Raw genomic sequence first — 13,393 nt, 5'->3', positions numbered from 1 at the left:
CTCTCATTTGCAATGGTCTCAGTTTGTTTACATTTAAATGCCTTGAACCACTCTCTTCTAGAGAAATTGACTTCTATGGACTGGCCAGTCATAGGCTTTGTCTGTACTGGGGGTCTGCCCTGAGTCCAGCCATCAAAGACCAGCCACACTGCAGCGGCACCTGTGCAAACCCCTAATATAGTGGTTTTCAAACTTTTTTTCTGGTGACCCAGTTGAAGAAAATTGTTGATGCCCGCAACCCAATGGAGCTGGGGATGAGGGGTTTGGGAGGGGGCTCAGGGCTGGGGGTGCGGGCTCTGGGCTGGGGCTGGGGATGAAAGGGTTGGGGTGCAGGAAGGGGATCTGGGTTTGGGGGGGGCTCAGGGCTGGTACAGGGGATTGGGGCACGAGGTTGGGGTGCAGGCTTACCTCTAGCGGCTCTCGGTCAGCAGTGCAGCCAGGGTGCAGAGGCAGGCTTCCTGCCTGTCCTGGCACTGCGGACCGCGCTACACCCCAAAAGTGGCCAGCGGCAGGTCTGGGTCCTAGGCGAAGGCGCGCAAGCAGCTCCACGCAGCTCTCGCCTGCAGGCACTGCCCCCTCCAGCAGAGCTGGTGCTTGGGGTGGGGGCAGTGTGTGGAGCCCCGTGGCCCCCCTGCCTATGAGCCGGACTTGCTGCTGAGTGCTTCCAGGGTGCAGCGCAGTGTCAGAACAGGTAGGGACTGCTAGTTTTTACTGGCTGGCCGCCAGGGTCCCTGGGTGCTGAGCAAGGCGACCCAGTGCTTTGCATTCCACAACCCACTACTGGGTCGCGACCCAAACTTTGAAAACCACTGCCCTAATACATACAGGCAGATGCTATTGCATCAGCAGAGCTGCTTGAAACCGAGGTTAACTGCGTCAGTGCAAATAGCCATTCTGCCTGTCTACCCAAAGGGTTTACACTGGTTCAGCTTTGCCGTGCCTGGCCACTGATGGCAGGAACTGGGGCAAATTCCCAGTGTATCCAAAGCCTTATCTTTGCAGGTGGAAATAAAGTCTATTCCTAACAACAGCCTCTTCCTAGCGTGGCTAAAACAGGATGATATGGGGGGGGGGGATGGTGATCGTGACAATTTTACTATATCAGGGGTGCAGGAGCGATATTCTATACATAAAATAGCTGAGATTGTGTCTGAGTTTTCCCTTAAAGCAGGGATTAAAATCCTTTCATAGCATGAGAATAAATGTTTCTCCTAAACAAAATGACACCGCTTGCTCCTAAGGCACAGATTTAACTTTCCAGATGGCTAGCAGTAAATCTTTGACATAGATTAGGAGTTGGGAGGAGTTAATAATTCACCCTTCCTGAAGTTTCATTGCTGGGAGCTCACATTTCTTCAGACCTCTCTAGGTCCTGGTGGCTTCGTTTCAACACCGGGTGGCGTAGGTAGAGTTAGAGCTATGTGAAATCTCGTACCTCGTTTTTCTGTTTGGGGATAAGGAAGAGGAAGCGGTGTTCATTCATCCCATTATACAGCCGAGTTGTGTTTCTTGGGTCACTGGTTTCTTCTCTGTGGATCTGGTTGTGTGGCAGAGCCATGGCTGAGGGGGGAAGTGGGGAGCATTCCCCTCCCACCTAGAAAGAACACAATCCAGTGCAGGACCCACATACACAGTCCCCTTTGGCGCACTTGGCTTAATTTGTGTATCAGCTGAAACCCATTGCCTTTATTTGCTTTTCCCTTTTTCCTTTCCAGCCACTGGTGCTGCTGATGGAGTGGCCCGAAGCCACCAATTTTGCCTGCCTGCTAGCAGGCTACTGCCGCCTCCTGGTGGACACCAAGAAGATGATCTTTTCTAGGCCGTCCAGCCAGCCACCACCTCCTCAGATTTCCAAGGCAGGTACGTTTCAGCCTCTGTTTTTTGTGCCCCCTACCCTGCTGTTTAGCACAGTTAGGAAAGGAGATTAATTCCTTCTGAAATCTCCTCTGCATTGGGATGGAAGCAAAACCAACAGTGGCCCTTTCGACACAGCAGGCAGCATTGGCTAGCAGGAAAAAGCCGGGTTTCAGAAGACAGAGGTTCTAGCTCTGGGTATACCACTGACTCACTGAGTGCCCTTCCACATGGAAGATCTAAGCTGGCTCAGCACATTCCTGTCATTTAGAAAGACTTAGTGCCACCAGCAAAAATCAGCACTGGATGCCCACAGGCCAGCTTGCAATGTTCCTGCAGAGATCATGTGCAGACGCTGTGACTCACGATCCTGCAGTTGGCATGAGTTTGCAGGGTTCTTTGCTGAGGAGACTGTCCTGAGCATCTGTGCAGAACAAAGAGACCGTACTTGGGAATGTTTTTCTGCTGCCTTTACTGATCTGCAGAGATGTAGATTCAGACACACTGACATCCTCCAGTGGGTGTTGGAGGAACTACGCTGGGGGCTTCTGGCACTGCCGCTGTTGTGCGTTAGAACTGAAGGTGTATGGCCCAGATTCCCAAAAGTGACTCATGATTTTGGGTGCCTTAATTTTGAGGTGTCCAATCTGAGAACCTTAGAGGGGCCTGGATTTCAGGGGTGTGTGCGTAGAACATCTGGAAATCATGCCACCTTTAAAGGGGACTCGTATTGGGCACCCAAAATCACCAGTCACTTTTGGAAATCTTGGCCTGTGCAGGGGGCAATATAGAGTGTAGAAGCAGAAGCATTAGCCAGGCAAGGAGATTCTTTCTAACTAAGATGCACATGGGGTTTCACGTCTCCATTTGAGATGGGGCCAGTTGACACTACCTCAAAGGGCCAGTACCCGTCACAGGGTCCCATTCTATAACTGAAACAAATGTGTCAGGGTAGATCCGGCCCCTTCCTCTGCAGCCACAAAGGACCCAGTGCCACACTGCATGGGGGTGGGATTGGGGAGCTCTCTCTGTGTCCTCATGCAGCTGGATTTGTGGGGTAGGACAGGAAAAGAAGTGGAGGGAGGCAACGCATTGGTGGCTGTTTGGATCCAACAACCAATTTATCCCTGTAGCATGGTGACACAGGAGCCCCTGTGGCCTGCAGGGTGAAATTCTTTCCCCCTTCAGCCCCACTGGAACCCAGTGCACCAGCCCAGATGCCCAGGTTTGGTTCAGAAGGGTTGGATTTAGCCTACAAAGACAGGTGAGATTCCCTCAGGAGAACGTGTTTCTACAGGAGGGGTCAGAGAGCCCCAACGGAGTGAGTCATATTACCTGGGCTCTGAATTTCCAGGCTGCAGTCAGCCTGTGCCAAAATCTTAACTGTAAAATCAAGCCCTGGTTCCCACTCTTTGCCTGGGAGAGGAGCACATCTGTCTTCCCTGGGGCCCACTGAAGTCTCCTGTGGAACTGTAGCTGTTTTAAGGGTGAGTATTGTGCTGGTATTACCAGTTAAATCCATCTCCCTTTGATGAGGTCCAGCAGATCAGCTGCCTTTAACAGGAGCCAGTACACTTTGCTGCAGAATTGTGCAGTCAGGTCATGTGCTTCCCCCATGAAAATCCTCTCAAAGCTGGTGTTAACACCAGCGGTGACAGCTGATAGCTCAGCTGTTTGCCAGCTCCTCCTTACCCCACAGCCCAGGAACTTACACAGCTAGCCCACAGAAGGAATTCAAATATGCAGCAAAGGTCCCCTCCTTGCCCCCAGCTCTGGTTCTGTGCCATGGGCAGGTGGCTAGTGCCCTGTAGTACCAGGCAAGCACCCTGAGCTCAGTTTCCTGAAGCCAGCCTCCTGCTTGTCCCTTGCTGAGGGGTCTGCAGGTGCAACAGTGTGCTCAGCCTGAGACTGGGAGATGGGGGAAGAGGGAGTGCCTTGCGCTATGCTGCAGTGTGGTCACTTCAGGAACGGTGACCATGTAGGCAGAAGTTAGGTGGCTGTGATATAGGGATGTGTACAATGGGTCCCACTCCCACACAGACAAGTTTGTCACTTCAGCGTTTCACCCCATCTGTTCACTTCAACCTAGACCTGGAGGTTGCCCGCTTCTAGAAGGGAGGGAATAGTTCAGTCTCCATGTCCCGTTCGGTCCTCAGCCTCTCTCTTGAGCCTTCCAACGAGGGAGCTGGCTTTGAACTGGTGACCTGGAAGTGAAAGGTTCCATCGCCCATCCGAGTCCCCAGAGACATGCAGTTCCTAAGAGAAGAGGGGTTCATGATGGAGGAGTTGCTGTTTAGCTACACAAATTTAGCCTCTAGCCACTGATGTCTCCATTTAAAATATACATTTATTCTTGTTGGGGTTTTTATACTGCAGGTGATGAACAGTTTAATACAAATGTGCAGATTGGGAGACAAATTGCCCAAGTTGCTGAGCTAATGAATTCAGTTAGAATTTATTTGATTTTGTTTATACACCTCTACCCCGATATAACGCTGTCCTCGGGAGCCAAAAAATCGTACTGCGTTATAGGTGAAACTGCGTTATATCGAACTTGCTTTGATCTGCTGGAGTGCGCAGCCCCCCGGAGCACTGCTTTACCGCGTTATATCCAAATTCGTGTTATATCGGGGTAGATGTGTATTTTGTAACAAGGAGCCTGTGTCCCCAGCACTAGTTCTCGGCAGAGCTGTGCAGGTCTTCTGGGATGCAGTCAGAAATCCCCCACAAGGCCTGGACTTTATGTCTCACCTGCACAAAGAAATCTCCGGAGAGTGGAGGAAACTCCATACATAATGTTTACTACTGATGCTAGAGGACTGTAGTTGGTTTAGATGGTCTTGGTATACTTGGTCATGCCTCAGTGCAGGGGGCTGAATCAGATGGCCGCTCAAGATCTTTCCAGCCCTACATTTCTGTGATCAGCAAGATCCAATGGCTGGAAGCCAGAGCTAGACAAATTCAAGGTGAACATAAGGCACAAATCTTTAGCCATGAGGGTAATTAACCAATTGAGTAGAATCCCAAGTGGCAGATTCCCCATCACTTGGAGTCTTTACATTAAAAGTAGACGTCTTCCCAACAGATAACTAGTTCCAGCACACACTGTTGGGCTGGATGCAGGAACTGCTGGGTGGGGTTCTCTGGCCTGGACTAGATGATCACAATGGTCTTTTCTGGCCCTAAAACCTACGAACCATTAGAATGAAGCTGGCAATTCTAGCTGTTGCATCTAGGTGGGAAACTCCAGTTCTGCTGAATGTCCCAGCTGGTTCATTCACGTAGAAGACATCTGCCACTCTGCTTAATGCACCTGGTGTTCTGGCTGTGCCATTGCCTGAGGTGAGCCACAGAGCATATGAGCACGGCACACATCACTGTGCAGTTTGTCAAAGGGTCCTTTCTGCTGGGTCACTGCCCACCTGTTTCTGTTGCTATTGCCCAGCACAGAAATGATAATTTTATGCACGTCCTGGACCTGTATATAAATTCTCTTACCCGACTGAATACTGGTGAATGTGCCACAGAGCTGGCAGGAGACTGCGGTAGCTGAGTTGGGGAATGCACCAGGTGCGTTGCTGGAGAGCATATCAGCCGAGCTGGTAAAAGCTCTTGGCTTAGCTGGGCTGGGAAGTGGGTGTGTTGGAGGAGAACAAGTAGCTGTGTCCCCATAGATTGTGCCCTTTGTGCTGTTGCATGTTCATGCCAACTGTGATGTCCCAATGATTTTAATGCAATAGGTAGACTAGCAGGGGGCAGGTGAGTATTGGTGGCTCCCTACAGTGCAGGATAGATTTCCAGACTGTCCCTTCCTTCTCATGGGCGCTGCTCTAACATGATAATTGTTATTTTGGTTTAGATTACATCAACGCGCACAACATCCACCGGCCGGCTGCAGTGGGGCACTCGGGAAAGAAAGAGAGCGGGTTCTTGGGTGGCGCTGCCTCCAGCCCCAGGGAATCCAGCCCTCGAGTTCCCAAGGGGTTGGACTCGGAGCTCGTCAGCTTTTGTTACCTGCACATGCGGGAGCAGAGGAAGCAGCGAGAAAACAGGACAGACATCAATGAAAACCTGATCTTCTTTGAGGAAACCAGGCCCAGGACCAAATCCGACCCCACTTCCAAAAGCTCCGGCCAAGGCTATGACGGTGTTGCCAATGAGTACAACCCGGATGGCCTTGACCGGGACCACCAGGCAAGTAGGGCAAGGGCCAACACCATGGACAACCACATGAGGAACGATGCCATGCACTTCTACTGTAACTCCTGCAAAGCCAAACTCAAGAGCCGGCTGGCCTCTCGGAAAGGTGGCAAGCCTGGCAGCTCCCATGACAACATAGTGGACTTGATGTCCCTCCCGCCTCCGGGGAGCGATGAGGAAGAGGACGAGACCACTGCCCTGCTCCCCGCTATCGCTGCCCCGCCTCCGGGTTTTCGAGATAATAGCTCTGATGAGGACGACCCCAAGCGCAGGGCTGCCACGCAGAGCCAGGAGCAGGGCCGGCACCTCTGCGGCATCCTGTACGATGAGATCCCCGTGACGCTGATAGACAGCGTGCAAACGCGGACAGTCCGAGACCACGCCCAGGAGCTGGATGATGCCCTGGTGTCCACCCTGCAGGCTCTGGAAGCCCTGGCTGCTTCGGAGGATTGTCCGCACCCCCAGCCACAACAGACAGCAGGTAGTGGAGTAGGCAGAGCTTTTGTGCTTCCATGTACCATCTGGGGGTGAGTCTCCCCCTCCCTTTCTCTCTCCTCTCATCCTTGCCTCTCTCTCCTTCCTCTGTCTAAGCTTTGATTCGTATTTGGAGGGGATTCTGGAAGCACAGGCCTTAGCGAGAGCCCCATCCTGGGACTAGTGCAGAGGGGGAACAGACGGGCAGGTGCTGGAAAGCTTTTGGGGGGCTGGAGGATGGAATCCTCCTGTCTGAACTGGAGAGCAACAGCAGTCCCCATGGCTGGAGTGCTTCCTCCCTGCAGCTGGGATCCACCCAGCTGCCTGCACCCCAAAAGCCATGCAAGCTGGGGCACAAGAAAGCCCTGCAGAGCAGAGCTCCGACACGCAGGCTGTGCCCTGGGCTGTGAGGGGTCCCCCAATCCTGGCACCCCTCTCTCTGTGATGTACCCTCCGTGGTGCTGCTGAGACAGCCATGGAGGAGGGGGAAGTGGGGTAAGAGCTGTAGGTTCTTCATGCTGCTGGAAAGATTACAAGCAAACTTAGGGAATTCTCTCCAGACAGTGCAGGGTTGGTGGTGGTCTCAGTGACTCTCTGATCTGTGACCTCTGTCACCAACAACAGCACAGCCAGTGGATGCTGCCCAAATGGCCAATACTCCAACATGCATTGAGAGCCCCTCAAAGAAACTCAGCATGATGTTCCACTGGAAGAAGCTGCTGGATCTGCTGCTGGCCGCACAGTGTGGCAGCTAACGCAGCACTGCTGCCCTCCCTTCCCCCAGGGAATTGAGAAAGGGGCTGGGTTGAGAGCTCTGCCTGTGCACAAAGCAGGCCCAGCATGGGTCCAGAGCTTCCCTCCCCAGATGCGCTCTCAGGCTGGAAGGAGAATTCAGTCTTTGCAGCACATCTGCTCCCTCAGAGCAGCAATCAGTGTCAGTTGTGATGGGGACACCTGTCCACTGTGAACTGGACTGGGACCACATTGATTTCACACAAGCCAGCAAATAGTTGTCAGATGGTAATGACTTTCAGTCTCCAGTGAATTTGAACCAGCCACCTAGAAATGAAAGACTCCATAACCCTGTATCAGTTCCCTGAGACGCCCTCACCCATTTCCCTCGCACCCAAGGCTGATGTCAGAGACAGGGTGTCCTGTAGAGATGACACCATCAGTCTCCAGTACACTGCAGCATCTTCACTGTTCATAATGAAGAAGGGAAGGAAATCCCGGCTGGCAGTATGCAGTAATATCCTGATTACCCTGCACCCATAGGCACCGACTCCGGGGGTGCTCCGGGGCTGGAGCACCCACGGAGAAAAATGGTGGATGCTCAGCAGCACCTGTCAGCTCCCCCCCAACCCCCAGTGCCTCCCACCCGGCGGTGGGCCCCACGAATCAGTGCCTCCCCCTCCCAATCTCAAGCATACCACAAAACAGCTGATCGTGGCAGGCAGGAGCCTGGGAGGGAGGGAAGGGGGGCAGAACTGGGTGGGAAGAGCCGGGGCGGGGCCTTGGGGGAAGGGGTGGAGTGGGGGCAGGGCTTGGGACAGAGCCGGGGTCGAGCACCCCCCGGCACTTGGGAAAGTTGGCACCTGTGCCTGCACCTGTTTCTGGGAAGCTTCCCCTTGTGCATGGGACGTGAGAGTGCAACTGCTTTGGAAATCAACGGCCCCCTCCTTTCCCAAGCACAAACCATTCAGTCAACCTCTCCCGAGGCAGCTCTTTTGCCTTTGGGCAAAGCAGAGCCAAAGCATGCCTCTCTATGTGATTGATGTGCGCAGATTAGTAATGATAGTGATGAGCCATCAGATCAACGCTGTGGGACAAACTCATCCCTGGCGTAACCCCGCTGACATCAGACATTTGGCCCTGGGCGTTCACAGGGTTATCCTGCCCTGGTAGATTCTGCAGCTGTAAGCCACCTTGGCCAGGTTGCCCTTTTAAGTGCAAATGTGTTATCAGTTGGATTCCTTCAGGCTGAGTAAATGGTGAACGCACTAAGGCCTGCTGGGCATGGGCAGCAGTACCCACTCTCCTACCCCTCTGCGTTGCTGTCTCCTCCAAGCAGTGATGAGACCTGAGGATAACGTCCCCATGTTCCTCTTGTGTTTTCTCAGGTCTGATTGTTCTGGCTGCCATCACGCCCGAGTCCTCCTTGGACTCCGGCCACGAAACCAACTCCTCAGAGCTAACCGATGTCTCAGAGATGGTCTCGGCCATGAAGCAGCACCAGAACGCCGCCTACTTCCTGGCCCAGCATATCAACAAAGAAAAGCTGCTCGCCAGGAAGGACCTTCCCTTCCGAATCCAGAGCTGTGCTGCCCAAGCCGTCCTCACCTCGCCATACCTTCTGGGGCGCCAGGAGCCAGGCCCTTCCCTGAAGCCAGCTTTCTCTAACCAGCCCCCCAGCCTCGCTTGCGGCAGGATTAAGCAGGAGCAGCAGCACAGAGAGCAGAGTTACACCTTGGCTGTCCAGCCAGTGCGCTCACCGCAGCTGAATGAGCAAAAGAACAGGGGCATGACAATGCCGGGCTCCGAATGCAAAGGCCCCAGCCACTCAAAAGCAGCCTTTGAAGTGTCACTGCACACTGCGGCTGCCTTGAGCAGGGACCAGGTGCAGGATCTACGGGAGAAGATGCCCAAAGAGGTCCGGCTGAGCCCTAAACTAACCCTGGATCCTAAGGGCGGAGTGACCATTTCAGCTGCTCTGCAGCAAGTGGTAAGCAGCAAAGGCTCCCCTGCCCAAGTGGCAGCCGTGGTGGCTAGTCCTCAAGCAGACAAGCAGGCCAGTGGGAGTGGCAGCTGTGTGCCTTCCAGTAGCAAGCATTTAAAATTTAAAGGGAGTCAGCCAGCTGTGGAGACCTTGTGCGACTGCCAACTGCAGCCGCAAGGCAAAGCCTCTCTGAGCCCGAAAGAGCCTCATGGCAGTAGGGGCGATGCTTTCCATTCCTCCCCTGTGGGTGGCGAAAGACTGCAGCCCAAGACTTTTCTTTCGAAGAGCTACCCGCAGAAAGTGAGCGGAGACTCTGGAGGGAAGCCGGCAAGTGGGGAGCCAGGTCAAAAAGCAAAAGGTGACGCTGCTAACCCCGTCTACCAGAAACACATTGGTCCTGCGAGCCAAGGGGAGGAAATGCAGCATGAAAGTTGTGCCAAAAGCTTAAAAACAGAGGGTAGCAGTCTGCACTCTCCGTCCACCAGTGGTACTTCCAAGAGCATCAGCGAGGATCCCAAAGGGCAGATCCAGCTGGTGTCCAGATCTGAGGGCTTGCAGATTAGCACCGTGCCTTCCAAGAAAGCAGAAAAGGTCCTGGAGGTGACCCAGCAGGACTCTGACGTTCCAGCTAAACCCAAAGCCCCGAAAGCCCACTTCAGGTTGAGGAAGCTGTTTTCCGCCACCTTCCCAACGCGGCTGAAGAAGGAGACGGACGAGCGGCAGGCCCAGCTGCAGAAGGTGAAACAGTACGAGCTGGAATTCCTGGAAGAGCTGCTCAAGCCAAAGACCAAAGGTGACCTCCCGCCACCGGAATACCTGCACCCTTCTGTGCCTGGGCGCTGCAGCTGTCAGCTGAAAAGCAGCCCTGTGCAGAAAGTCCCAGGGATGTCCAGGGAGCAGAGGCGCAGCTGCGACTGCAAGCGGATCTGCAGAGGGGTGAGACCGCACCCCAACCAGATAGCAGCACCGGAGCTGGAGAGGCGAGGGAGGGAGAAGGCCCCTGACAACCAGAAGCAGGCTGAAGCAGGTAGACTTACAAGCATGAGCAGCCCTTCTAAGAGCAGGCGGATACGATCCACAAGCTTAGAGTCCAGAGACTACCGGTCAGATCCAGAGAATGGCATGTCTTGTTTGACAACATGCACCTCCCGTGGAGAGTGCATGGGGGCACCACACTACAAGAAGCTGATGCGCCGCTACAGTGTCAGCGAAATAGACCAGACTGACCGAACATCTCTTTCCTCTGACATCTACCAGGACACCTATCCAGCCAAGCAGACAGGCCTGCAGAGTGAGGGTGACGCCGGGGCCCATAGCTCTGCGCCTAAGAGCAAGATCCAGGAATCCCCAAGAACAGGTGACCCATCTTATGTTCAAACAGCACAGGAGAAGAAGAGCCAGAAGGGCTCAACGGCTTTCTCCATCCAGGAGGAGATGTACCCTAGTCACGCTGAGCTGCCGGAAGAAGACATGGAGGACAAGAAGTGCTGCTCCATCCGGTATTGCTTCTACTATAGGAAGTGCGACGTGGCAGATGATGGGAGTGAGAAGGATGAGCTCTCTTATTCCATCCCCATGCAGATCCTGCCAGGCATGAAGCTGGACAATCAGATGGTCCCGGTAATGAGCAGGACCCTTCAGGTCCTGGATGCCACTGCCTGCAGCAGCCCTGAGGACAGCCAGACCCAGGAGATAGACTTAAGGACCTCCACCTTTGAGGGGAGCCTGGCTAAGGTCCATGCCCTTCGAGGCCATGCCTATGCGTTGCCAGACGGGTTTCTGGCAGTGCAACTGGACACTAACGAGCTCCTGACCATCCTAAGGCAGTGCGTGGTGAGCCCCGAAATTCGGGACTGCAAACCCTACATCTCCCAGCTGGCCGAATACAAGCAAGAGCTTGCCCTGAAGTTCAAAGAATTCAGGGCCTCCTGCCGCAGGGTGGCAGCTGTGGACAAGAGCCCGACGCACATGCTCTCAGCAATCACAAGCAGCTTCCAGGTGCTGAGCAGCCTCATCGAGACATTCGTGAAGCTAGTGTACATCGTGCGTTCTGAGTCCCAGCGCCAGGAGCTGCTGACCAAGGTGGAGGAGGTGGTGCGGAATTACACCTTCTTGCTGAGGGCGGCAGAGGAGTCGACAGCCAGAACGCTGAGTCACCACCAGACGGCGGAGCAGCAGTCCCGCCAGTCAGCCACGGTTGCGACTGTTATGAGCACATTCACCCGCTCCTTGAAGACGCTGATCAATAAGTAAGCTGGCTACGGAACCGAACAAGCCAGTGTATTCCAAGCTGTGTGTCAGTGGTTCTTGTAGTGAGTGTGTGTCCGCAGGGAAGGCCTGTTTGTAACAGGGCTGCAGGGGCAAAGACATTCTTTACTTCTCTGTGGAGTGAATAGCTGCATTGGTGGCGTTTGAAGGGGAAATTTAAGTCTATAGTTAGCTGTCTGCCAGCCTGTAGGTGGGCTCCAGGCAGCCACTCTGCATGCTCTCCCATGCCGTCTTATCAATGACCTTACCTGGGAGGTGTAGCAATTCACTCCCCCTGCTAATTTGGTTCTGGGTCTCCCCTGGACAGACAGCTGACACTTTTTACTTTAGCATGGTGCACTGGGCCAGTCTGTAAGTAGGAACTGAGCTGAGACCCTCCAGCTTCACTTGGGTCTGAGTCCGCTTGGATCCAAGCCAGCATCTTGCCACGTAAACAGCTCTTATGCCTCCAGAGACCCTCAGACTACAAGCGCTGCCCTCAGTTAGCAGCAGGATATAAAAGTCCCCAAGGCCACATTAGAGGGAGCGAAGTAGTCTCAAGGTGGGGGGAATCCTATAGACCTGATGCAGGGAGTTGGGTTGCCCTAGCAGATATCAGAATGCCAGCGCAGATGTGCACGCACTTGCTCTGGTCACAGGCACTAACTAGTGCAAGGTAGCATCCCAGGGTTACAACTTAATACATCCAAGCAGGGTGTCTTTTCCTCGGCTGGATGGATATAGCTGAGTTACAGAACACCTGGGGAACCCAGCCTGTTCCATAGTTATAACAAGCCACAGGCTGGGCTAGCAGCTATGGGTAGACCTCCTTCACCCACCTCTCCAGTGCTGTGAAGGCTCAGTCCTAGCCCTCTCTCCACAGCCCTGTGGGACGGTGTGGTAATGTCCATTAGGGAGTGAGCAGCAGAGAATAAACCCAACTGGCTTTCACCTATAGCATAAGGTTAGAATTCAACAGCTGTTCTGGAAGGGAGATACACGGGCTCCACCTCTTGAGCCAGTCATTCCCACCTGCCTGCTGATCGAGGTGGGGAGATCCTGGGAACTCTCTCTTACTATGCCACTGGATTGATTGCCAAGAGAAGTCATTTTTAGCATTTGGGGGGGGGTTTCTTCCAGACGTGTGGTGAAATGGTGCCTACTTGCTTTCCGTCATCCCCAACACCCCCCGAAACCTAGCATCTGTTGCTAACAAATCAGAGCGCCTTAACTGGTGTGTCAGTGCACCTCCCTCTCCTCCAAAACAGAGTCGAGGGGAAACCCCAAGTTTCTGCATCCACCCTAATCACCCCACCAACTCCACCTCATGCGCACGTGAGGAGAACAGGCCATGGTGGAATCCCTGTGTTGCTGTGTTTTAGAGCATATGCATCCAAGTCTAAAAGAAAGAGAAATTAGATTGGCTAGTGAAGGCAGGTGTCGGAAGGGAGATGCACACTCACTTGTAGAGTGTAAAGAGATGATATGGGATCTCAATCCAATGCATCACCTCCTATCTCTATTTTTTTATATGAGACACATATATTTGAAATCTCTTGTTTTCCATATGAGTTATGGAAATGCACAATGTGCTTTTAACACGTGTCTTTTACCTAGTGCAATAACCTTCCCTGGCCCACAGCTTCAACCAGCCTTTGGCCATTGTCATCAGCAACGGAGGATCTCACTATATGGACAGAGCACTTCTTGCCTCCGGCTTTCAAGAACCATGTAGCAAAATATACAGTGGAATAGCCAGAGTTCAGTCCATGGCAGGCGATGCCTATTACAGTCCTGAAGGCCAACAGGGAGCTGTCCCCATCCATTATCTACTAAGAAACGGAGAGTTTCCTTGAGCTCCCCATCATGCCTATATCATTCCTCCATAAATCTCTCAGCCTA

General features: G+C 53.4%; 1 protein-coding gene across 1 annotated transcript in view; it reads left to right on the top strand.

Annotated features, from left to right (window-relative positions):
* FRMPD3 (FERM and PDZ domain containing 3) overlaps window positions 1-11,497 on the top strand; it is a 96,709-nt gene extending 85,212 nt beyond the window's left edge. Inside the window, exons 15-17 of the mRNA XM_065411031.1 lie at window positions 1,716-1,860; window positions 5,714-6,535; window positions 8,649-11,497. Of these exons, the coding sequence (XP_065267103.1) occupies window positions 1,716-1,860; window positions 5,714-6,535; window positions 8,649-11,497 (3,816 nt within the window). The remainder of the gene's footprint in view (window positions 1-1,715; window positions 1,861-5,713; window positions 6,536-8,648) is intronic.
* The last annotated feature ends 1,896 nt before the right edge of the window (window positions 11,498-13,393 follow it).

Source organism: Emys orbicularis, chromosome 9 (assembly GCF_028017835.1).
Source record: "Emys orbicularis isolate rEmyOrb1 chromosome 9, rEmyOrb1.hap1, whole genome shotgun sequence".
Lineage (NCBI taxonomy): Eukaryota > Metazoa > Chordata > Testudines > Emydidae > Emys > Emys orbicularis.
This window is presented reverse-complemented; position numbering and strand designations above follow the sequence as displayed.